The sequence below is a fragment of the Scaptodrosophila lebanonensis genome, unplaced genomic scaffold (assembly GCF_003285725.1).
Source record: "Scaptodrosophila lebanonensis strain 11010-0011.00,11010-0021.00 unplaced genomic scaffold, SlebRS2 tig00000024-arrow-pilon, whole genome shotgun sequence".
Taxonomy (NCBI): domain Eukaryota; kingdom Metazoa; phylum Arthropoda; class Insecta; order Diptera; family Drosophilidae; genus Scaptodrosophila; species Scaptodrosophila lebanonensis.
The window spans coordinates 6942481-6968773 of NW_022060538.1; the positions used below are offsets into that span (position 1 = coordinate 6942481).

General features: G+C 40.5%; 5 protein-coding genes across 6 annotated transcripts in view; 2 read left to right on the forward strand and 3 right to left on the reverse strand.

Annotated features, from left to right (window-relative positions):
- Positions 1-654: 654 nt before the first annotated feature.
- Positions 655-3345, forward strand: LOC115620955 (cell division cycle protein 16 homolog). Its single transcript, XM_030514471.1, has 7 exons — positions 655-826; positions 907-1254; positions 1314-1476; positions 1541-1811; positions 1874-2137; positions 2200-2848; positions 2912-3345. The coding sequence occupies exons 1-7, from the start codon at positions 731-733 to the stop codon at positions 3266-3268; spliced, it is 2148 nt and encodes a 715-aa protein (XP_030370331.1). The 5' UTR covers positions 655-730; the 3' UTR covers positions 3269-3345.
- An 810-nt stretch (positions 3346-4155) lies between these two features.
- On the forward strand, positions 4156-5281 carry LOC115622036 (zinc metalloproteinase nas-1). The gene is made up of 2 exons (XM_030515903.1): positions 4156-4965; positions 5027-5281. The coding sequence occupies exons 1-2, from the start codon at positions 4156-4158 to the stop codon at positions 5279-5281; spliced, it is 1065 nt and encodes a 354-aa protein (XP_030371763.1).
- An 872-nt stretch (positions 5282-6153) lies between these two features.
- Positions 6154-7947, reverse strand: LOC115620718. Its single transcript, XM_030514096.1, has one exon. The coding sequence runs from the start codon at positions 7889-7891 to the stop codon at positions 6242-6244; it is 1650 nt and encodes a 549-aa protein (XP_030369956.1). The 5' UTR covers positions 7892-7947; the 3' UTR covers positions 6154-6241.
- A 6-nt stretch (positions 7948-7953) lies between these two features.
- On the reverse strand, positions 7954-10885 carry LOC115620719 (glutamate dehydrogenase, mitochondrial). The gene is made up of 4 exons (XM_030514098.1): positions 10399-10885; positions 9748-10340; positions 9278-9685; positions 7954-8352 (listed from the first exon to the last, which is right to left on the reverse strand). The coding sequence occupies exons 1-4, from the start codon at positions 10781-10783 to the stop codon at positions 8128-8130; spliced, it is 1611 nt and encodes a 536-aa protein (XP_030369958.1). The 5' UTR covers positions 10784-10885; the 3' UTR covers positions 7954-8127.
- Positions 10886-11751: 866 nt separating this feature from the next.
- LOC115620717 (ETS-like protein pointed) overlaps positions 11752-26293 on the reverse strand; it is a 95901-nt gene continuing 81359 nt past the window's right edge. For both annotated transcript variants that reach the window (XM_030514094.1, XM_030514095.1), the window contains 3 exons: positions 13416-14422; positions 12322-12479; positions 11752-12254 (listed from right to left, as the gene is read on the reverse strand). In XM_030514094.1, the coding sequence (XP_030369954.1) occupies positions 12191-12254; positions 12322-12479; positions 13416-14422 (1229 nt within the window). In that variant the 3' untranslated portion in view covers positions 11752-12190. The remainder of the gene's footprint in view (positions 12255-12321; positions 12480-13415; positions 14423-26293) is intronic.

Here is a 26293-nt window from a genome sequence, read left to right on the forward strand (position 1 = left end):
CGGCGGCGACGACGACAAGAGAAGCTAAGAACCGTTACTTCCCATATAGTACGCTATTCGTCGCCGTGAATTTGCCAAATCTTTCTTTTTGCACTACACTTGCAAAAACAGTAAGGCATTGGTTGGTATATAATATGATTGTTAGACAAATTTTAATTTTGATGAGCGAATTTTTACTATTTAAACTTTTTGCTGCCGCTTCTGCTTGTGGTTAAACTTATTTGGCTGCCGTCCGTGGCTCAAATTGCAAAACCTCACCTAACGAGCAATTGAAATACACTGGGAAACGGAAGCTGTGAGAGAATACATGATAGCGGCGCCCATATGCAGGCGCAGGACTCGTCAGAGCGAACATGTTGCAAGGACACGCATGAAACCGCACAAAGGTTCGCATATTTAGCGGGTCAGACATTACTATTTTCTGTATAATTTGTAATAAACCTTACAATATTTAATATTCATATATGATACTTATTAAACAAATAACAAAAATTAATATAAAAATAGTTCATATGCAACAAAACATTTTGTTTCATTCAAATAGTTTCTCGCGGTGTATGGACGCCCGCGCTTTTGAATGTCCTATTGTGAATGGCAGTCCATATGACTGACAGCTGAGCGACAGTGCTGCCAGATCACATGAAAAAATGCAAGCGCTTGCCGGCAAGCAGGGAAAATAAAGCTAACAATTTTATTTATTTTGAATAGAACATCATTTAAATGCACAAAAATGGCCGGCGACAATGAGAGCAACAGTGCCGAAACCACAAATGAGCAAATTGATTTGGCTGTCTACCGCAAATTAGTGAAACAGTTCATCGACATGGTAAGTGGACGCCGCTGTTTGCACAACAACAAATCGATGATGTTTTGTTTTTTTTGTTGCCTGTTTCTATTGCTTTACAGCGTCGCTACTCAACAGCGCTCTTTTGGGCAGAAAAAGTGGCCGTGCTTAGTGGATATGAACCAAGAGATGTATATTATCATGCCCAGTGCATGTTTCTGTTGGGGGAGTTTCATCGCGCTGCCCATACCATACAGCATTATAAGCTGGAGAAGAATTCCCTGCCCTGTTTCAATTTGCTGCTCGAAAGCTTATACGCTGCGAAGGAGTATAATGAGGCGGCCAATATCATACAATCGGTGGAGGTGGATCTTATGACCACCTCCTTGATAAATCAGCCTGTTGATGCGGGCAGTGGTTGCTATTTGGAGAGCAATAGTGTCTTTGCCGGCGAGGAGAACAATCGCAACGTAAGCGAAACTGCCGTGGCTAAGCAGTTGTATGATTAAGTGATGTTTGCTTATTACAGGAACTGCTGGCCTCCATATACTTGATGAAAGGTAAAGTGTACGAAGCGCTTGACAATCGGGGCATGGCCATGGACTTTTATGTGCAGGCTCTACACAAATCAATTTATTGCTTTGAAGCGCTAGAGGCTTTGGTGCAGCACGAAATGCTAATGGCCTGGGAAGGTAAATTACTGCTCCTTCTTATGCATATATTCCGAATAAAATACAGCTCTTGTTATCCTTTTAGAGTTTGAATTGATGCACCATTTACCGTTGGCACAGCAATCGAGCGAAGTGGATGCCAAGTTTATTCTTAAATTGTACGAGTCAAGATTGAAGAAATACTACGAGCTCATATCGACTCGCGGGGTTGATGAAATATCGCCCATTGTCAATCCAGATGTACTTAAATATATCAAAGAGGTTAGCACACGTGGGCAGCCCCAAACAGGCACATCGGAGACGCAGGTACCTAAGCCGATTTTGGTCAAGTTCCCGGTAATTTCGCCGGCACAAAAGTAAGTGAAGAAGATTAAATTATTGTAGAGTGCTGTTTATATAAGTCCTGATCACAATTTAGAGTGCTCGAGGACTTGAAGGTACCCACATTCTCGCTGCAAACAAGCCTCTCCCGCGCCTCTTCCATGATTGATTCTTCGCACCGCTCCTACTTTGAGTCGTCCGGGCGAAGGCGTTCACGCGACAACGATACAGTCACGATACAGTTAATGCCACTCGCCGAATGCATGACGCGGGTGCTACGCAGCACGGATCTTATGGCAGCCGAGGCTGAGAAATGCTTCTACGATTGTGACTACAAACACTGTCTGAAGATTCTGAATGAGTACGTTTTTGAAGACTTATATTTATGATTGACTGCATTTAACTAATTTCCTAACTGTTCAGCCTCTTGAAAATTGATCCGTTTCACAACAATGCCTTGACCATACAGATAGCGTGTCTCGTGGAGAATGGAGACTTTAATAAGCTATTCTATGTGGCCCACAAATTAGTTGATCGCTATCCTGATAAAGCAATATCCTGGTATGCCGTTGGCTGTTACTACGACATGATAGGCAAGAGCGATCCAGCTCGCCGCTATTTATCCAAAGCCACAGCACTAGATCGTCTCTATGGGCCCGCCTGGCTAGCCTATGGCCATTCCTTTGCTAATGAGAATGAGCACGAGCAGGCCATGGCTGCGTACTTTAAGGCCACGCAATTAATGCGTGGCTGTCATTTGCCTTTGCTCTACATTGGTGTCGAGTGTGGACTGACAAAGAATCTCGAATTGGCGGAGAAGTTCTTTTTACAGGCCATGACAATTGCTCCTCTTGACGTTTATGTGCTGCATGAGTTGGGCGTGATTAAATATGAGTATGAATACTACGAGGGTGCCGCCACCATCTTCCATTGCACTGTGGATCTTGTGAGTCAACGTGCAAAGGCCAATAATGAGGAAATATCTGCACGTTGGGAGCCGTTGTACATCAACTTGGGTCATTCTTGTCGCAAAATTAAAAAGTACGAGGAGGCGCTCTATCACTTTCAATATGTAAGCCAATAAGATGATTGGTTTTTTGTAATTTGTTTAAAAGTTACGATTGTTTGTTTACAGGCACTGGTGCTAAAGCCCCAGAACCCAACGACATACACATCCATTGGTTTTATCCATGCTCTTTTGGGTAACCTCGACAAGGCTATTGAATATTTTCATAAGAGTTTGGCTCTAAATCGTGATTGCATTGTCACATCCACAATACTGAAAGGCTGCATTGAGGACTTAATGGATGACAACACCACAATTGATGAGATTTGCAGCAAGGCCCTAAAAAAGGTTTCCAAATCCACCCCGGCTGGCAGCCAACGTGCTCCAAGTGCTGATAAATTCAATGGCGTTAAATTGAAATTTGATGAAGACGAGTTGACCAATTCAGACTCCAATATGATTGTCGAGATGAGTTTCGAGACCTAAAATAGTTCATGTAAATGCACTATGTTCGTTGTTTTTTCTCCCATGTTCAAAAGAATAATATCGATATTATATACATACATGGTGTGTTGCTCGGTCTGACTGCTACGGCTACGGCTGCCGCATGCACTTGAACTCAATTTGTGCACACGGCACACACAGCTGTTTCGTTTTTTCTACTTGTTGGTAGTGCTTGGGAATTTTGGAAACAGTCCAAGTCAAGAGCAATAATGTGAAATCTAAATTGTTTTTAATTCACTATTTATTTATGTTACAATGTTTTTCTTTTTCTAATTTTTAATTGAGGCATATCTATTCTATGCCCATTTAAATCAAGCTGGGCGGCTTATATGAAAGGTGTACTTCTGGATATATTTTCCACTCTAAATCACAGCCAAAATATACAGTATGCTTATAAATCCATAAAACGAAAAGGTTACAGCGATTGCGCGCGCTTATCGGTTATGTTTAGTTCAACGAAAAACTGCAAAAGTTCTCATTAAGAAATGTCATTAAACTTTTAAATATGCAAACAAACTACTGATACACTTTATGGAACTAACTGAGAACGTCAGCTAAGACATAATGCCAAATATTTGACTAGCAATTAAGCGTGCGAGCGAGTGGGAGTGAATGAAAACAGCTGAAGGTCTACCGGCGAAATATCTATAGTATGTAAGCATGTTGTTTATAATAAACGTAAGAAGCAACAACTTGGTCGTCGTCATCGTCTGATAAAGAGAGTTGCGCGCGTGATTATGCTGCATCGGGCCGTTCGGGGACATGTATATAATACCCTAGCGGCCACGAATATAGCACAGTCACAAAAAAGCGAGCAAGCAGTCAACAACATACTAAATAGACAAGAATTAGAGGGGAAAAAGTGAACAATGATCCGCTTAATATTGGTGCTAACGTTTACCCTTGCATTGGCCGAGGCTGTGCCCTTGATATCTTATGATGATATCGACGATACGGAGGTCATTGAGTTGCCTGACAATGCCATTGATGCAGCTGAGGCGCCGGCCAGTAAGGATATCATCGATTTAAGCGCCTATGGCAGTGCATTGTTTGGTACGCCCGATCAAGAGTTAACCGCGGCCCTCGTGGCCAATTATAGTGCCGAGAACGCGATTAATCCTGAGGAGCTGGGCACCTATCTGGAAGGCGATATTCTTATGCCTGGCCAGTACATCAGGAATGGACTCACCACGCAGAGCTCCCGTTGGCCCAAAGGTGTGGTGCCCTACGAGATACGCGGAAATTTCAATTCCCGTGACAGGACCACCATTGAGAATGCCATCGCCCAATATCACAGACGCACCTGCATTCGTTTTGTGCCACGCAGCATCGAGCGCGACTACATCAGCATTGTGAGTGGGAATTCGGGCTGTTGGTCATCGGTGGGACGTGTGGGCGGCAAGCAGGAGGTGAACCTTCAGTCTCCTGGATGTTTGGGCAGACCAGGCACAGCCATACACGAGCTGATGCATGCTCTGGGCTTTCTACACGAACAGAACCGCATGGAACGCGATGGCTTTGTCGCTATTCAGTACCAGAATGTGCAGCCATCCGCAAAAAGCAATTTCGACAAGGCGGCTCGCACCGAGGCCTTCGGAGTACCCTACGATTATGGCAGTGTGATGCACTATTCGGCTAATGCCTTCTCCACCAACGGGCAGCCCACAATTGTGGCTGTGGTTCGTATAATTTGAATTATTTTCTATTCCCCAAATTCATTTCACTTTCCAAAAAATTCAGAGAGCCGGTGGCAGTTCCAAAATGGGTCAGCGTGATGGCTTCTCCGATTACGATGTGGAAAAGCTGAACAAAATGTACGATTGCGGATATCAACCAACTCTACCTGGAGCTGTGGCACCAGTCCCAATTCCTGCGCCTGCACCTGCACCCGCTCCTGTTGCAGGCAGCGGCAATCCAATTGTTGAAAGCTTCCTCGGTGGCCTCATCAGCGGCCTGGGCCTAGGCGACGAGAATGAGAACAAACCTAGCCAGTAGAAAGAATGACCAAAGATACATTCAAAATCATCGCCTTCGACTTATTTAATGCATCCTCCATTAATAAATGTAGCAACAAAAACAAATAACTTAACTTACCAAATATAAATAATAATAAATCTTATTTAATGCAATTACAAGTATATATAGTTTTTTACTTTTTTCCAAGAAAATATGTATGATCAAGATAGTTGAATCATTAAAGAACAGTCTTCTTTATTGTTATCCAAAATTTCATAGGAAATATTATGAACAATTTAGGAACATAGCGACAATTTCTTTAATTCATTCATTTAACTTTGACAGCTTTAGAACCTTTGTGTACGTAATGGGTTTATTTTAAAGACAGCTAAAAAACTATATACTATAAATTTCAACGTGACTTTTACTTTTGAGCAAAAAAAAAAAATCTCAAGAAATAATCATTTTCTTAAGAGTTCTATTTTTTGCTGGAAAATATCAATTATTTGTTAAGTTCTTGAGAACTATAATTTTAAATTAAACATTACATTGTGAGACAATCAAAAAAATTCTTTAATAATGGAGGAAATCATTATCCTTAAAAAAGAAGATTGCGATACAGTATTTCTCGCTCTCTTAAAAAACACAAAATAATTATTTCCCTACAATTTTACCCCAATTTCGGGCTGTAATTATCATTGATTAATAATTAGTTAAATTTTAGGAAAAACTTTTCAGAAAAGATCGTTGTTATTGAACTCTGAAAGTGCTATGTGTAGCTAGAAGTGCTAATTTTTCTATCATTAGATGCCAGCCCTTTCTTGCCCCATCACTTGATTGATTTCAAATATTTAGCTGCTTTGTTTTGAACATATGTCTAGGAACCTATGTTCACAAATATAGTAAAAGACTGTATATTCAAATGAATGTATTTATCCCCAGAGATTTGCATTTGGAATTGTGGACAAACAAAATTGGTATGGAAAGAAATTGGAAAGATTACATGTTGCGCTTGGCAGCCAGCAATCGAGATCGGGGTAGACGGCATTGGCTGATGCTGTGCAGTCGATATTGCATCTCCGGCTGAGTAATCTTCTCGTAGAGTTTCTTCTTGGCCTCGGTGACGGTGTGTATGATGACACCATCGCCGCCATCGTCCATGTTGAACGCCTCGCCTTCGGCGCACTCCGGACACTGCTGGGTTAGGACAATGTCGTTCAGATCGGTGGGCAGCTCGCATATCTTCTCGATCTGTTTGACGACATAGTCAAAGTTGCCCTCGTCCTGGCGCTCGTTCACGTAGACACAGGCGGTCAGTTCCTGAATGCGACGTTCTAGTATTTTAAGGAACCGTCGCACATTCACCAAATTGACGTGCGTGTGATCGCCGAGGAGAGAGCTCAGTGGCGTCGAGTCGACCATGCACATTTCGCAGAGCGTCTCCACGCCCTGTAGAAGATTCTCCAGACGCGTGTCGTTCTGCTCACGGGCATTGTGCAGCGTCACATTAGAGGCCTGCTTATTGTTAACCTCTTCTTCTAAATTGGATATCAACTCTAATTGATCCAGCAGGGTGTGCGAATTGTCCCGCTTCAGCATTATGATGTCCTCGAACAGACGATTCACGGAGTTGTTCAGAAGCGTAATGTGGTAGCTCATTTCGTTGGCGTAGTTGAAGAATGAGTAGTAGAGGCTCTCCTGCTGCTGGAACTTCTCAATCACCTCCTCGACGTTGTGCGAGTTGGTGTAGTCGAGTATCTTCTGCAGCACCGAGTTGTAGAGATTGATCTTTTTGTTGTGCTTGCGTCGGAACTCGTCTCGACGTCTGTACTCCTTGGGCTGTAGATCGGCGAGTATGCGCACCTTGGCTTTGCATTCGAGGAAGGCTGTATTGTCGGCGTCGGCCGCCACCTTTCGCATAATGCCCTGCATCTCAATTTTTCGCAATTCGCGCTCCTTGGCCTCACGCTTCGCAATGTTGTCGATCTTCTCATACACATCGATGCAGCCATCGAAGGTGTTCAGCGCATACTCGATCAGATCGACCAAATACTTTTTATCGCTGTTCAGCTTCTGCACCATCTTGGTGTAGGATTCGTTGAAGAAGGTGCGATGGTTGAGTATCCGTATGAGCTGCTCGCGCAAGTCGGCATTGGCTGCAGTGAAGCCACACTCCTGACGCACGCCCACCTCCAGCGAATTCTCCAGTATCATCATCTTCTTGCGCACACGTGCCACATGCGCCTGATGCTGCTGGTCGGGCACGGTAAGGCGATTGAGATCGTAAATCTGTTTGTCCACCCGACTTATCTCGCGCTCCATATTATTTATGGAGACCTTGAGCCGCATAATGTCCTCGGTCAGGTTCTCCTGGCAATCAACGTGGCACCGTATGAGGTTCAGATGACGATCATTCTTTTTTTTGTGCGTAACGCCAGTGGCCACCCAGATTTGAGCACGCAAGTCATCCTTCTCCTCCATAAGCTGGGTGATGGCATTTTCGTAGCTGGCCTCGATGATGGTCTCCTTGCGCGTCTTCAACTTACTGGACAGTATCTTCTTATACTCGCGCTGCCTCTTGCCCAGATCGCGATGCTTGAGCAGATAGCTCTCGAGAAAACTCGACTTATTGAACTGTATATCGTCCATGTTGTGCAGACGCGAATACAGCCAACAAAGTTTGGTTAAAGTATAGAAAGTAGCAAAACGTATTAAATTTGTTTAATTTGTTTATTCTAAATACAAAAACTATTTGTGGTATAATATTGTTCTATAGCACAATTTATATTGAAGTGTTTTTTGGACGCGTTGTTTTCGAAAAATGAGTTCTCCCAAGTCTCACAGTAAATTTTTTCCATACGTGTTGAGTGGAAGGTCAGAGCATACTACTGCTGTGATATTCCTGAGCTCTCCATGGCACGGAATATCTTAAATACAGACCACACGTAGGCTGCCGTGCGCAAATCGTTACAGAGCTCGAATTGGTTGGCGGTCGCTTTGATGCCAGCGGCTGCAGATTCCATAACCGTTTGCAGGGCCGCATCTACAATTTCGGCCTCCTTGGTACAGTCACGTATCTGCTTCAGGCGATCATTGGGCTCAATGTCTGGCTGCAAAGAGATGCACGGGAGATGAGTGGGAATCCTAGGGCCAAAGGGATTATGATTGAAGCCAAAAAAATTAGACTTCTCTAGGGTTTTCAAAGACAGCCCAAAGGAAGGTGGTGGTGTCTACTCTACTAGGAAAATCTTGTATGGTTTCGAGCCACTACAGCATCTTCTGGCCGAAAATAAATGACTGTCAGTCAGGCGGCAAATAGTGCTGTCGATAGTCTTGGATCCGAGAAGCTGTCACTAATCTGTCTAAAATATTTTTTTTTGGTTTGACTCTTCATATGGAGCTTCACTAAAAAGAACTGGCAAGATATAGAGCTACTATATTTCCCTCTTTTCGAAGAAGGAGAATCAGTCATAGCCAGCTCCATGCTCAGATCTATTTAGAATTCGATCCGTACTGGCCAAACACAGCCGAAACACACGAGCTCGTTCCATGCTCTATAAAGCTCTGCTGACGAAGCTCTGGACATTCCCTAAGTGGCTGGTGGTTCTTTTTCATAAGCAAATTCTTCTTTGGATCTGTAGTCCACTGATTTGTCTGACAAGATATTCTGGATGGACTTAACCAATCACTTCCATTGGCAGAACAGTGCTTAAGGGGAAGGTGGAACTATCGAGTGTAATGGTCAGACAACGTTAAGGCTATCGCCCAAACCTAAATCGAATTCTGCCCTTTAAGCAATCCTTATGCCGGCAGTTGGCTAACAAAAGTTATATATAAGTATGTTTAAGCAGGCTATACTAGGTTGCTGGATAGATCATCTCAGTATCTCTATTTTCAGCCTCTTCCTTAATACTTAGGTGAGAGGTTGTCCTCTTAGGTGGACTCTTTAAGAGAAGTATTCATTGAATATGACTGTCTACTCACAACGGAAGTTCCCTAAAAATGTAGCAGTCAGTGTCACATTCGTATACTTACTAGTTCAACATCCTTGGCCTGACACAAGGACTCGTTAATTGAGTTGATTACTTCGTGTATGAGCTGAGATGTCGTTTTGGAGTTCATTTTGCCGTAGGATACATGATTGATGTTCTTCAAGTACTCGAAATAGGAGACAGTGACGCCGCCCGCATTACAATAGAGATCAGGCACAAAGAGCACGCCCTTATCGAGCAAGATTTTCTCACCAGCCGGTGTTGTGGGTCCATTGGCACCCTCCAGAATCATTTTGGCCTTAATGTCATTGGCATTCTCACTGGTGATGACCTTCTGTGTGGCACACGGCATTAGAATGTCGCATTCAGCCTTCAAGAGATCAGACTTGGCTTCCGTTGCTTTGGAGTAGCCCTTAATAGATTTCTTTTCATCCTTGTACGCAAATAAATCCTATGAATCGTGTGGAAATCGATTGGTCAGCTGAGAACCATGGCAGTGTGTCTGCTACTCACATTGATGTCAATGCCATCCTTGTTCTCTAGGGATACATCCATTTCCTTAATGCCAATTACCTTTGCGCCAGCCTCGTGCACAAATTTGGCCGCAAAGGAGCCCACATTGCCGAAGCCCTGAACAATGACTTTCTTATCCTTCCAGCCCGTCTTCCATTTAAGCAAATCCATCCATTCCTTGTCCTGCAGAAACAGATCGCCTGCCTTCCAGACACCCCGACCCGTCGCCGAGTTGCGACCGTTGATGCCACCGCAATGGACGGGCTTCCCGGTCACAATGGCCGCCGCATTAATGTCCTTGTAGCCGAACGTCTTGGTATACTGGTCCACGATCCAACTCATCTCACGCGGACTCGTGTTCACATCCGGAGCGGGCACATCAATGCCCGGCCCAATCATGTTGCGCTTCAACAGCTCCATGGTGTAGCGACGCGTAATCGTCTGCAGCTCGTTAACCGTGTACTTTTTGGGATCTATGCGGATGCCGCCCTTGGAGCCGCCATATGGCAGATTAACGCAAGCGCACTTGAAGGTCATGATGGAGGCCAACGCTTTGACCTCGCTCTCATCCACATCGGTGGCGTAGCGTATGCCTGGACAAGGAAGAGATTAGTCCAGCACTGAACCACTCCCTGTGCGCCGACCACTTACCTCCCTTCAGGGGCAGCCGATGTCTAATGTGATGCGAGCGATAGCCGGTGATAATCTCATACTGTCCATTGCTCTTGATAATCGGGAAGCTGACCTCCAACGAGGTGGTCACACTGCCAATTAAGTTCAAAATGGCGGTTACACGTGCCTGCTTCTCCTCCGGCTTCATATGCGAGTACACGTCCATCTCCTTGACCAGCTCCTTCTCCATTTTCTGCGCCGCCTTGTGATAATAATACAGCACCATTGCCGAGAACTCGGGATCCTTGTCCGTTTCGACCTTCTTCAAATGCTCTGGCATTTTGTGCTCCTGGCGTCTTGGAACTTGCTGGAAAGAGCGCGCTTTTTGCCACGTGCCGAGGCCTAGAGTAATTCCACGAAACATTTTCGAAATACACGCGATCTCTTCGTGGGAAACAAATCAAAACAAAAAAATATGTTCTGGAAAATTTTGAGAGAGTTTCTGAAGACTAGTAAAGAGATTAAATTCCTTTTAAGTAGATAAAAATAAAGTCCAGAGAAAGGCCAAAGACAAACATTTGAATGATGACTGAGTTGTTGGGTTTGTTTTAAAATATTTTTTGGATTTTTCGTTTATTATATAAATACAATATTTGAAAATTGCTCTACATAATACGTGGCTACTAGCTACGAGCTAAGCTTAAATAATTTATAGCTATACACAATTGAAAGCACAAACTGAATGCTTGCTCAACTCTCTCGTACATACATATATCTAACTGAATACAAACTAAAATATAACATATGTGGTACTACTATGTGGATACAGGCTGGTATATACTCGTAGAGGTTAATATTAGATAGGTACTACTAACTGATGTGCCGTTTTACGTTTAAAACTCTTGGGCTCGCACGGAAGCGCACAAAATGTTGTGTGTTTGTGGGTGTGTTTTTTTTTTTTTTTTTTTTTTTTTTTTTTTTTTTGGGGGGGGGGGGGGCTGGCCGAGTACTTCGTATTACCAACAGGACAGATATAAGTTACAAATTTTAAAGATACACATGTTATATAGATAGCTACAGATTTCATTTTATATGTACACACGAAATTGGTCGTTTTCGAAAAATGTGTTGCAGCTTAATGGGTGGGTGGGTTAAAGAAAAAAAAGCGATCGAAAAAATTGAAAAAATGTTAACGAAATGTAGCGTTTTAATATCACTTTTTGGGGACATGCACATTTTTTATGGCCTCGTTTACGAATATGCTAGAAATGATTTATAATTTCAGTTTATAATTTTCACTTTCTCTTCATCAACTATCTCCATGGGACAACAACAATCAAATTGCACACAAATTTAAAATTTAATTACTTTTTATATTGATTTCCACTCGTATTCAATCCGTTTCTGTTGTATCTTGAACTGGTTTCCTTCATATAGTATAGTATCAATGCTAACGACTTAAGCTTAAAATTAGAGTTAGGGGTAATGGCTAATTACTTAGGGCTAGGGGCGAATATTTAAATTAATTTCAAATTAATTTAAAAGGCTACTCTGCTTTTTACACATTACACATTATTGGGCGCTTAACACTTTAATCTCGTCGTAAGATCGCAGGTTATGCTGCTTAAAATTTAACATCACGCATGGAAAACAAACTCTGAAGCTAAAAATATAGTATGTATATGTATGTATAGTATATATAGTATATGTATATATTCAGCTTTGCCAATATGAAAAGCTAAAACAATTGTGTTGTCAGAGCACAAAACTAAGCACACATGAAAGAATCCACACTCGGTGTAATGCTGCTTCGATCGCTTCCATATCGCTGCTAATCGATGTCCTTCTTCTCGATTTTCAAATCGTATTTCGCCACCAACTCCTCAGGCGTGTGTCTGTAAGTAAGAGTTAAGAGAACATTTAGTTATCGGTTTATGCTTCTCTCATTTTTGCGCTACTTACCCGACCAGATTCTGCAGATCACACACAAAGCGATAGACGTAGCGCTTGCCCGCTGTCTTGTGTATAATGTTCTTATCGTAGTAATATCGGAGACCACGACTCAGCTTCTCATAATTCATTTTGGGCTTGTTCTTCCGTATGCCCCATCGACGAGCAACCTGCAGGTAGATAGAAAATATGGGAACCATGAATTATTCTGTGTGATGAAATTTTCTGAAAACTAAAAGTCCTATATCTTGTACTATTCGTTCTTAAATCTGCAGATGTTTCGGTGGAAACATCTATAATTTGAATCTCGCTAAGAAATAGAGTTCAGTTGCCTTATAACTTCGAAACTTTTACAAAAATCAAGTAAGGCTATGGCCACATAGGCGAATAATTTGCACACAAATTTGTCATATTTCACAAGATTCGAATCTTTCTAAAAAATAAATAGATTTCAGTTGCCTAATAAATCTGCAAGTTTTACAAAATTAGTTCAATTTTCGAAATCAAGTAAGGCTATGGTCACACAGGCGAATAGTTTGCACACAATTTTGTCATATTTCACAAGATTCGAATCTTTCTAAAAAATGAATAGATTTAAATCTGAAACTTTTACAAAATTAGTTCAATTTTCGAAATCAAGTAAGGCTATGGTCACACAGGCTAATAATTCGCATACAAATTTGTCATATTTAACAAGTGTGTCAAATTAAGTTAACTTAAGTTTTTCAAATTCCAATTGGCTTACAAATTAGTGAATATATATGAATATAGTATATAAAGGTGCAGATTTTTGAATATCGAGTAGCACTTATTTAAATAATTGACCTACACTTCTAAGAACTCTTTGATCGATGGAAAACATCTAAGTTTTGATGCAAATTTCTTCAAAACTGTTATAACAGGCAAATAATTTGCACACAAATTCGATGAGTTATACTCAAATCTCATTAATATACTTAGTAGTCGAAGAAACTATTTTTTTATGCAAATATAATTGCTTATTAACTAAGCTGCTGCGTACTGGTATAAAACCATCATAAATTTCTCTGCAAATAATCTGACTGTGTGACCGTAGGTTAGAGAAAATCTGTGCAGCTGTTACTTACCTCATCGGGATCGGTGAGCTTGAACTCCCAGCCGTCGCCTGTCCAGGAGATGAAGTTCGAACACGTTTTATCGAGCAAGAGCTCCAGCAGGAATTGCCACAGCTGTATGGGACCCGAGCCCGTGAAGCATGGCACACCACCCTGGGTCGTATAGCCGCCGAGTAGGGATTTATCCAGACCCAAGGTGCTTATGTAAGCGGCCGGATTGTGGTGTGGATGTGCGCCCCATTGATCCATGCCGGGCTGACCGCCCATGCCCTGAAACTGTGTGGTATCGTAGTGCGTGAAATCGGTGCCGTAGGGATCGGAAAAGCGTGAACGATTATAGGAATTATAGAAATCGGGACTGCCATCCAGATAGCCAGAGCTGCCGGCACTGCCGCTGCCATTGCCAGCACTCGAGCCCTGACTCTGATGCTCCTGCGCCGATAGTGTGCTGTGATAGTCGTTATCATCGCCAGCACCAGGGCCAGAGTTGCCACCACCACCGCCACCACCGCCAGCAGCAGCACCGCCACCACCACCACCACCGTAGTGGCCAGCAGCCGCTACGGCTGCCAAATGTGCGGGCAGGCCGTAGCTGGAGAGATCGGTGGGATCGTTTTGAGGATTTTGTGCGTAGGCGGCAGCATTGCTGTTGTTGTTGTTGTTGTTGCTGCTGCTGCTGTTGTTGGGATTTTGTGTGCCCGGCTCCTCTTTAAGCTGATGTTGTGTGTAGATTGCGGCAGCGGCTGCTGCCATTTGCATGTAGTTGATGTTGCTGTTGTTGTTGTTATTATTATTGTTGTTGTTGTTGTTGTTACTGCCCGCATTAGCGCCGCCGCTGTTGTTGTTGCTGCTGCTGCTATTGCCGCTATTGTTGTTGTTGTTGTTGCTGTTACTGTTGCCCTGACTGGCCGAGTTTTGCACAGCAGGCGGCAGCATTGAATTGTTGTTGCCATTCTGCTGACTCTGTTGCTGCGGTGGCGGGCTAGTCTGGGAGCGATCATGCGCATTATTGCTATAGCCTGTAAATAAAAACAGACAATGTTGATTATTACAAGTAAGTACAGTACTTTGAGAAAGGGGTCGAGTACACACAAGTAAGAGTATCTGTAATTAAACTATCTTATCAATCAAGTTCAAATATTGAAGGCACGTCATGGCGTGTCGTCAAAAATGGGGCGGCGTCTCTCACACATCATCAGCTTCACACACACACACACACGCATAGGCACAGAGAGTGTAAATACATCGAAAACCAATCAAAATCAAAGCTGGCCCACATACTAGTGTACGCATGCTCACAGATACTCACACACACAGACACACTGGCAGACCGACAGACACTTTTATAGACAGCTTTTTTCCCATCTAATGGTCTGTGAGCAGCGCACGCTACATTAATCGCAGTAAGCGCATTTAACACACAAATCGCTGCTACTTGTATCTGTGAGATACAAAAAACCTGTTGCTACACACACACACACACACACATACATTCTTGCAACTCTGGCTCTCACTCGCTCGCTCCAACCACTGTAATCCCATTCACTCACTCACTCATGTGTTTGTTCGAAAAGCTTTGCGCTCGTCCCATTCGCTCAACACGCCGGTATTGCGCACACACTTTCAGACACAGACACAGATACACATTCATATACAGATACAGATACAAGCAGTCGTTGGCTGGCAAAGTGAGACGAAACGAAGCGCACGCCGAGCCGCAAGAGTTCAGCGCATCGTATTCGATTCGCGTCAATACTCCTCCTCCAAAAAACAAAAAAAAACAAAAAACAAATACCCACAGATACATTCATTTCGATTGCCAGTGGCGCAGCATCTAAGCAAAAGTTAAGTGAAAACTCTGCTAAGACGGCCAACCCCAAAGCATCTGAAGGACAAACAAGGACTAGCTAGTCGTAAGTGCTTGATTAAATTCGAAATTAACTTCGAAGCCCTGAAAGACCTACAGTACCTTATGAGATGTGCTGACGAGCTGAACTGAAATAATAGTTTCTTAAATTTCCAAAAAGCTTACAAATAATTCAATAAGACTTTATTACCGTTTAAAGTTACACTGAACCTAATTATTTGGAATACTAATATTGACTTGTCTTGTTATCCGGAACAAACTGGTATATCCTTTTATAAAAACTAAATTAAATGATAAGCCGATTTTAGGGTTTATTTGTTTTTATTTTTGGATTTATAAACACCACATGGATTTAAACTGAGGCTGGGTGCATCCTGCAATTTATTAAACGCTTTACACCTAGGCATAGCAAGGGTATTCGGTATATCCAAAGGCTCTCTGCTCAAGAAAAGTCAACACCAAAGACATTTAAAGAGACATCATCTACTGGACCAAGTCTTCTCTTTTATAAAAATAGCTTAAGCTACGGCCAGACTGCCCAATGTTCATGGATAATAATTAATTCTATTCTTAAGTATATTTTCCTTCCGACTTTGTATGCACATCATTTAATGTGTGACCATATTTTTGGTGTACAAGCAATACAATATGAATACGTAAAACGAGTCAATATCCTTATTCCGCAGCACTTTTACTGTTTGAAAAACTAAGTATATCGTAAAATGTAAGAGAAGTTCCATTAAGAACAGATCTAGAAAAAAGTATAATGAATTTCAAAGATATTTCGTATTTGGTTATATTTTTACAAAATATAAATTCCTGCTGTTCAAAATTGATTACCATTCTGAAATGGTATATTAATTTGTTTAATTATGAAAACCGAAATTTTCAGAATTCTAAAATAATTTTATAGATGCATAATATACGCATATGGGTGTCTACTGAGATAGAATTGAGTTAAATTTAGTTGCAGCTTATAGTTGTTTGATTCATAACGTTTTTGATTCAACTAATTGTTTAAACAAAACCATTGTCACGAAGCTTAGGTGTACATTAATATATTCCGGAGTCATTATAAAATCGAAGCAAATCTGGCAACCCTCTTAATACTGTCAAGCTTCCAATTATCTATATATTCTCAACTTTATACTCGTATAGTTGGAAGGATGTAAGTATTTAGAGGCTTGCCAGATTTGTTTCGATGAAGCCCTTAAGTCTTCAGAGTATATAAAAAAATATTGGGAGTAGAGCTACTTTCTGCAAAGCTTTAAAAATTTAAAATTAATTTGTTTGTAATCTGAACTGAAATGTTTCATTTAAAAGAGTTTAACAATTATATAAATACTTGTAAAACCAAAAAGTGCTTCGCTGCAATGTTTGAAAATAAAAGAAAACTGCAAATTGTATTAAAATTAATAATCCAATCCATATTTCAAAATGAATATTAATAAGCTACTTTAAGAAAATCTTTAAAAAGAAACCTATCAAGTAAACTGAAATCAAAAGTATAACTTTTTAAACTCTAATTCCATTATTGAAGCCCAAAAAATAAAGCACAAACATAAATTTAAATCAAAAATGGATTAAATTTTCAACCTTTTAGGCAATGCTTTTAGTTTAAATTTAGTTTCTAAAGCAGACTTGAGGTTTTTCATTAATTGATAGTTCAAAAATTGACCTTTCTGATTGAAATGATGTGCAGTTTATTAATTATAGAACTCATCCATGCGTTACATTCTACATCCATTTTGCAGCTGATTTAAGCATGTACGAGTATATACTTGTATGTATATGATACATCCAATGTACATTATATATACAAGTTGTGGACAAAGCATTTAATTGTCAAACAGTGAGCATTTATCACATCGCTGCCTAAAGTGCAAACAGAGACAGCACCAACTATTGAACAAACAAGCCGCAACACCCACCCATCTAGAATGGAAAAGAAATCCCCAAAACTGAAATCCAAGTGCTGACAATCTCATAGCTACTTGTTGCGTGTTTGCTCACTTCTAGAGCGTCGGAGATGGGGTGGGGGTGTGAGGGTTAGGCCGACATGACTTGCGGGCCAACGCGCGTTGTGATTACGCACCAGGCGTGTTGCATATAAGCACTTAAAAATGAATTACAATTTAATTATTTGAAATGGCTGGTAACGAGGGACGAACCAAAGAACGCACAATGAAGAGCGACCCAAACGAACGAACTTGTCTGCGGGCACATCTTTTGAGCACACACACACACAGACACACACTTCACACCCCCTCCCACCATCCTGGCACTCTGTGGGCTACCAGTTGTAATTAAATTTGTGGTTGAAATGCTTTAGCATTTGATGTCAAGATTATTAGCGTCGGGTTTTACTTTGTTTCAATATTTGCCAAGCTGCCTTTTGTTCTTGCCAGAGAAAGGAACAGAGAGGGGAGAGAGGGGGACTGGGAGCTTTACCTGAACTAAAGAAATTCACATCCGAATCGGTGTAGTAGGCATTATTGTTGTTGTTGCTAGACGCCTGATGCGATGTGGGCGAATAGTCGCCCACAAACGGCGCTATATCATTAAAGTAGCCCAGACCCAATGAGGCAGCCGTGGAGCTGGCCAAAGCACCAACCAGAGAGCTGGCGCTGGTGCCGCTCGAAAAAGCGGCGCCAGCACCTAAGCCGACGGCAGATGAGGGCGTTGAGGCGCTGGATGAGCTGGAACTGGAGCCCGATGAGGATGAGGCTGTGTTACTGCCGGTGCTGCCGCCGGACAAGCGTTGATGTGGCTGCTGCTGCTGCTGCTGATGTTGCTGTTGTTGTGCGTGATGCGTGGGTGAGCCATAATGTTGTTGTTGCTGTTGTAGATGCTGCTGCTGCTGTGCATGCAGTGCATGCTGTTGGTGTTGCTGATGTTGCTGGTGATGATGTTGTTGCTGCTGATGCTGCTGCTGGTGATGTTGCTGATGCAGCAAGTGGGCGGCTTGATGTGGCAAATGATAGCTAGGATAATTCTCATAGCTTTGTAGCACCATATTTGTTGTTGGTTTCGTTGTTGTAGCGGTTGTTGTTGCTGCGTAATTGTAGTTTGGCGCCGTTTGACAATTGTTGTTGCTCGTGCTCGCAAAGTGTTGCTGTTGTTGCTGCTGTTGCGCCAATTTATGCAAATTTTTCAATTGATTTATAGGCCTACTGCTTGTGTTGGCGTCAATGTTTAAGTTTGTTACTCTATCGCAGTCCGCTGCTCCCTCTGCCGCTGTTGTTGCGCTGATTATGGTGGCATTAACTAAAAACGCAGAGGGCGGCATCTCTTCGAATTTTCCAATTGGTCAATTGTCAAAAACTTAATGGAAAAAGCGCACGTCATTGACTTTTATGGTCTCTCAAAATCACTTCATAATATTACTCACTAACAAAACTGAATATCTGAATGTCTGAATGCCTCAATTCTGCGGGATTTGCGGGTATTGGAGCAGATAACGCACACACACACATACACAGAAACAATGTCCGTTCTTCAATTGAGTATTTTCGAAATCGTAAGCTGAAATTGTCGTTTATGCTGGTGGTACTTGCATTTGTATTAAAATTGATTTTGGTTTTTGGATTCTTCTTAATTTTTGCATTGCCCGACACATACATATACACTTAATTTAATATTGTTGTTGTGGTCTTTCAGGGGGTTTCTACTATGCGGGTCCTAATCTAAATTTGGTGAAGCGTTTCGATTGTATTTGAATTTATTGTTATTATTTAAAGGTATTGAAGTACAGCCAAGGGAATTTATTTCTCCGATAATGCAAATATTCCAATAAATGTATAACGCTTTCTTTGCTTTAGTTATTTTAATCGAATTATTTGCCAAGCGTTGACAATTATTATAATTTTTATAATCTTTTTTTCATTGATATAAATTTTTCCTCACTTCATTTGTTGCATTCCTTCACAATTGTTAAATTTTTCCGTCGCATTTTTAATTTCAACTTAACACTTGCTGGTATTTCGCGCTTATAATGGCCACTGTTTAAAGCAATTCACATGAGAAAATTCCGAAACGAAAGATTCAGTACCACAATCAGACACATATATATAATTATATATACAGCACACAAATCGTATGATAAATTAATGCGCATATATTTTGAAAAAATACTGTGTGAATGTATTTGATGTTAGTATCAGCAACTTGTTTTTATTTATTTCATTGTTTTATTTAATTTGTGTGCAGTTTCAATGCCAACGTCTCCTTTTATTTCATTTGTAATCACAAATATTTATATACTCTATGTATTTAGTATATTCGTTATTTTATCGCCCTGACTGTGTAGAGTACAGAAGACACGCGTCTTGGAGCACTGGCGCGCACAGTTTATATCTTAAATTGAACGTCGATGTGGACGACAATCGTACAATGGCTCGTATGAGTGATTTTTATTTATTTTCTTTCAATTCAAGCGAGCGCGAACATCAGCGGCACTTCTTCCACCTTCGACATCCGTTCAAGAACTGAAGTTGCGCCGAAGTTGTGCGTTGTATTGTCGGCTGCGCTGGCGCTGCTGTCGACGCTGACGTTGACGCTGTCGATCCCTCGTAGCGGTTTATCTGTGTGTGCTGTGCCTGAGTGCCTATGTCGGGCTCGTGTGCGTTCGTTAGCTCGTTCGTTCATTGGCTGCTCTTCGTGTGCTGTGTGTTCGGGTTCGGCAACAACTGAGCAAAATATAATACACTGTACTATAACATACTAATGTGCCGCGGTAATAATCATAATCAAGAACAACTAAAACGTACTCATATGCACATATGTATGTATGTATGTACATCTCAATGTGCATATGTGCTATGTACGTGTGTGTATGTATGTTTGTATGTACATGGACGTTCTCATATCTCTTGTAGACTCGTGTGCGCGAAACGATATCGAAATGTTTGTTTTTTGCTGCGCACTTTTTTCTTTCGTGTTTTATTTCTTTGCCCTGTTCCTTATGACGGCTTCGGGTTGAGGGTTGGGGTTGGTTCGGGCGCTGTGTTGGGGTGTGTTGCGCGTGAATTGAACTTGTTGCTTCTTCTCACAAGCTAGTTTTTCATATTTGCAATGCCATTAATATCAAAGTGCGTGTTTTTGGTTAAAAAAAAAAGCGAAAAACTTCAGAAACATGTTAAGTAATTGCGTGGCGTTTCCATCAAAAGGTGACACTATAGTATTATTCGATAGATCTAAATAAAAATGGTGCTCTCGACCTTTAAAGAGTAGTTGTTTAATTATAGCCTGTACCCAAAGGGTGAAAGGCTATACTAGTTTTGTGCGCATGTATGTAACACACAGAAGGAGGCGTGGCAGACCCCACAAAGTATATATATTCTTGATCAGGATGAGAAGACGAGTCGATATAGCCATGTCCGTCTGTCCGTCTGTCCGTCTGTCCGTCTGACCGTCTGTCCGTCTGTCCGTCTGTCCGTCTGTCTGTATGAGCGCAAGGATCTCAGTAAGTACAAGAGCTAGGATAACCAAAATTGGTATCAAGGTTCCTATAAGCCCTAGGCAGAACGAGTTTGTTTATTTTTTCTGATACACCCCCCCACTCCCCCGCAATTCGTATTTTTTCTTATAACTTCCGTAATTCTCGGAATTTTGAAATCAATTTTGGTAGGTACATCCAGTTAGTACTAATGTGTCCGTGTGCCAAATTTCATCATGATAGGTCAATTCTGAAGAAAGTTATAGCCATAAGTAAAATCGCTGCTCATGCGCTGCCTCTGTCGGCAGCGCTGCCCGCAGCTGTTGTTGTTGTTGCTGCTTTGGTTTAACTTTGTGCTGCATGCATACACGCATATAAACACGCATATAAACACGCATAGGTACGTGATGTAAATGTATGCTGTTTAAACTGAACATAAACATGTATTCTAATTTAATTAAATTAATTATTTTAATTAATTAATTCATTCATTTTTTTTAATAATTTAATTTTAAAAAAATTTTTTTTTTTTTTTAATTTTTCCTTTTTGTGGAGAGTACAGGCTATTTTACTGTCGGGCTTGCTCGACTGTAGCGTTCTATCTTGTTTTGATTTGAAAAGTACGATGAAGCTTATACATATGTATTATTTAACAAGTTGCTAAATTATTTCGTTTTATATTTCAATTATTTTAAACATTTTCATATTTATGGGAATCTTGAATCTCACTTAAACTCTTATTTCGGAAATCTAATAAAAAATACAAACTATCATTGTTATTACAATTCCAAGTTTTTTAATTCATTAATATCTGATAGATGCTATACTTAGACTTATGTATGTACATATGTATGCAGCCATGAAGCACTATCAAACAAGTTTAAGGGCTTAGTCATGAAACTTTATTCAAACTCAATACAATTGCTCAAATTTATTTCCTGTTTGCAATAATTGAACAATGTTATATTTACTAACCGCCAAAGTATTATCTATCTCTTTAAAAATTATAAGTATATTGCATTAAGATAAGTTCAGCGCGTTCTGTTTGTGTTTTGCGATCACAACTGTTTTTTGTGATACAATTTTGGAGTTTTATAAGTTTAAAAGTTGGACAACAGTGTAGTTTCTAACTGACTTATTATTAAAATTTGTCTTCTATTAAGTGAAATTGATAAAATAAATAAATGAATGTAATCTTTTCTTAATATGAATTGAAATTCTAATGAATTGCTATACACTTTTATCAAATAGACAAATCGAAATATCATCCAAAGAAACCACACACACACATAATTGTTATAAGTTAAACGTGCCATTTATCAGGTACAGTTTCGCCCACAAAATGTGCTTTTTAGCCAATTAACAGAGCGACGCCAACTCATCACACAGACAATCACATTCGAGCGTTGAGCAAACTTTGCATCAAAATGGCCAAAACAGCTTGTTGGCCACGCCAAGCTGAATGCTGCTGCCACTCCACAACATCAACCATCAAAACATTGGCCATCAGCGACCCATCCTCAGCAAAAAGCCACCGCCGTTGGTTGGAGATGGAGCGCTGGTCACTGGCATGTGGGTAGCAGCTCATCAGGAACGCCAACGATTTTGTTGATGGCCACAGCAAATAATACAAAAAAATACTGAAAATGTATATAAAAAGCATCTCATAGATAGACTCACTCATACACAAACATAATTAGACAAAGTGGGATTGGTTGGTTGTTGTTTAGACATGAGATCATGCATAAGGCCGACAACCCGCAGCGAGCTAACTTGTACATTTGACGAGCGAGTCTTTCAGCGACAACAATAACTACTACAACAAAAACATAAACAACAACAATACACAATTAGTTGTCTGCTACGTGTTTTTGCAGCTGCCATAATTTTTTTGTGTGCCATTTTTATGGAGAAGCTCAAAGTTGTTTGATATTTTTTTGCCACTTTCCGTGCTCGCATTCGACGACATTTTGCCAAATCAGTACTTATATAACTTTTAAGTTTATATAGCTATGGCTCTTTTTTGTTGTAATATATGGTTTTAAAATGGTGGCCATCATGCATTCATAAACGTGTTATATGGCTTTTTTGGTCAAACAGCCAATGACAATAGCGCTCTGAAGACTGAAGTACGTGTAATGAACAAAGACGTTTCAAAAATTATGAAATAATACACACGTCCAAAACTGTATCTGTGATGTAAGCTACAAATGAAAGCAAACCTTGAGGGTACAAATAAATGAGAGCAAAACAAAATTGGCAATTTTGGCTTCACCTTTATTGCACAAAGGAAGGAATGTTGCAATATAAAGATGATCTCTTCAGCTCTTATATTTTGAATATATTCGAATTAAGACCAAAAAAACATCAAACATGTGAACGAAAGATTTAGATTGCTTTTGAAAAATATTCAGGAGACGGCGATAATTCTCTAGGATGCTCCAGATTTTGGCGCGACAATAATAACCAACAATAATTGATTGATAAGAAATCAGCCATGAGTTAGGCTGATCCCAACTGGATTGAAGATAGCTCAGATAAAAAATCGATGTCGTGCAGCTAGTTAGATAAATAAGATCAGGCAACAACAATGTGCTGCCTTTTTGCAAATATAAGGTTAGTTGAAACTTGGCATTCCAATTGAAAGATAAGATTAGAAAATCATTTGAACTTTCCACGCCAACTAATTTTCGAAGTATAGAAACATAAATTATAATGATATGTACGATTGTAAAACTGCAAAAATAGCATTTATATTTATCATGCAATAGTTTTTCCCAGTATTGAAGCAAAAGTAATTCTCAGGAACTCATAATGATATGTATAATCGTATAAGCGAAAAGTAGGGTTTTAATTAAAGGTAAAGATTAGATTTCGAGAAATATGCAATGTGAAATTTCCCAGTAAAGCCATATATACTATTAGCTATATTTATGCTATTGATTAAATACTTCTCAGTTATGTGGAAAAATGAGCGATCAAAATAGTTATAAACTTTATTCGAATCTTGCAAAGCTAAATCGACCAAAATATCTTTGTAATTTTGTTCTTATTGGTTTACGATTATTGACTAATTTGTATTTTGTGGTTCTTAGCACTTCGCTCGGACCAGCAACTATGTACTCGTGTATTTCCTGGAATCTCTCTGTCTTCATATTTCGAAATTTATGCATACAAGTATAATGCTGCTGATAAAGCATTACAGTTGCTCCATTGCTAATTTAACGGCATAAATAATAAATTATGTTTTTGGTCAAAATTAAAATGTGTTGGCAAGAAGAAGAAGAAGCAGCAGCAGAAGAGAAGCAACAGCAAGAATAATAAACAAAACGTTAACAGCTGTTGACCATTTTCGGTTTTAATGAACTTCACCACAAAAGGATCGTTGACGAGTTTTTCTTTCTCTTCATTTTTTGGCCACTTACAAATTCAGGCAACGCACGCGCGACAACAAACATACTCGTACATTACAATAACAACAACAACTAGAATCGTTCATTGCATATGCGTAAAAAATAGTACAGCATGTCTGTATAATACACAAAATAAAATTTTATTTTGATTTGGTGCGTAAAGTGCTAAGAACAATGGAAATGCATAAAAAACAAAACCTTCGAAAAAAAGCGGAAATACATACAACAACAACAACAACAGCAATACCAAACAACAACTACTACTACCAACTGAACAAGGCATTGACAGCTGAGAATGCGAGGGAGCGAGATAGCTAAGGCAGCCGCTTGGGTACTCCTCGTTTCCGGTTGAAGCACGTGCGCGTTAAAGAGGAGCCGAGTCGTCCAACCACCAAAACAAAATCCAAACTACAAGCTACACCAATCACAAACCACTGAACCTTAAGCTCAGGCTGACTGACTGCCTGACTGCCCTATCCTACCAACAACAATAACAACAACGCACACGTTCAATAAAAATTTGACAATCGCACCGAATAACATAATAATTATCTTCAGCTTCAGGTTTTGAATATGAAATGAATGGTGTGTGCCAATGCCTTACCAGGCATAGGGAGGGCCAAGTGGCGAGGGGCGTAGCTGCAACCGAAGATGAGTGAAGAGCCAGCCGAGGCGGCAAATTATGTAGAATTTCAATTAAAGAAAAACGGAAAACTTGTTCCGAACCCATTCAGAACACAATAGGCATAATGGCTGCACGCAGCCATACAGGATAGTGCTAAAAAGGATTACAATTTAATGCAATAACGCGTTCCCTACCATTCAAGATAAACTGGTACGAGCCTAAATCATCATCATCATCAGCAGCAGCAGCAGCAGTAGCAGAAAAGGGCATGAGGGGAGTTGCAGGAAGCGCCTATATAGGAAAGAAAAAAAGTAAAAAGGATTGCTCAACAGCTGTGCCAAAGACGAAGAATTTCTCTGCCGACGAGGGCGTCTGCATGACAGACGGCACTCGCTGACACTTGAGCCTGTCTTTGTTCCCCCCCTCACTCCATCCACATAGGTTGGACAAAAAGGAAAAAATTGTAGTAATGCCTATTGATATCAAATTAAAGTTGCCTGCACACGTGTGCGCCAAAAGGAAAACTGCAATGTGCCGCAGTAGCCAAGCCTAAGTCTTAGCTGTACACTTAGAGAAGATTGAAGAACTGACGCTAGCCACTAATTATAGGTAGAACGGCTCACATTTTTTGGTTGCATCCTGTGGCGCTAATCCACTCAGATTACAAGACTATAGATATTCTGAAAGAACTGCAAGTATGTATACATTTCCATAAAGGTAATTTAAATACATGCATATATCATTAATTCTTATAGAAACAAGTTAGTTTAAAGCTTAAAATAGGCTGTTCGCTATATTGGTTGATAAGATGAGGCTCTTTGATAACATTTTAATATTAAGTTATTTGGAAAGCTCTGCACCTATGGCTCACATCTATGGGTCAACCAATTAAACCTTAAATCCTCAGAAGTACCTCAGGATCACCAATAATCCCTGGCTTATTCACAGCCACCCCAACAGCATACAAACTATTCTCTCAATCACTACGCTACCAATACTTGATCTAAGGGCTCCATAAACAACACATTTTTTCTATGCGTGGGTAATTTGTAGGCATTTAAAACTTCGCAAATCTCTATTTAAACCGTTCTGAATATAATTCTAAATAAAGAAGAGCTTAAAGTTGACTTCAATTTGGCCTCCAAATTAAGTATTGTTCATAAATATTTAAATAGAACACTCAAATCGGAAGTAAATTCCCAGCTTAGCAGCTAAAATGCATTTAATTTTGACAATTTCGAATCGGTACTTCAAATATTTCGGCAAATATTTTCTCCGAGTGTATCTGCAATTCAAACTGATTCGATTGTTTAGTTACTCCACAATAATTGTCCCTTTTGTAGTAAGCACTTCCGTTGCTGCTACTCTGCTACTCTCTGAAGCGCATGGAGCTGATGAAGCTGGTGCGTGTGGCCTGGCCGCGTGTGTTGTTGTTGCTATTATTATTGTTGTTGTTGTTGTTGTTATTGTCTCTTTTTGGTCGCGCTACTAATGTAAATCGGATGTCAATGCATTGTGCTGCGCGTGACGCATATAAATTAAAAGTTG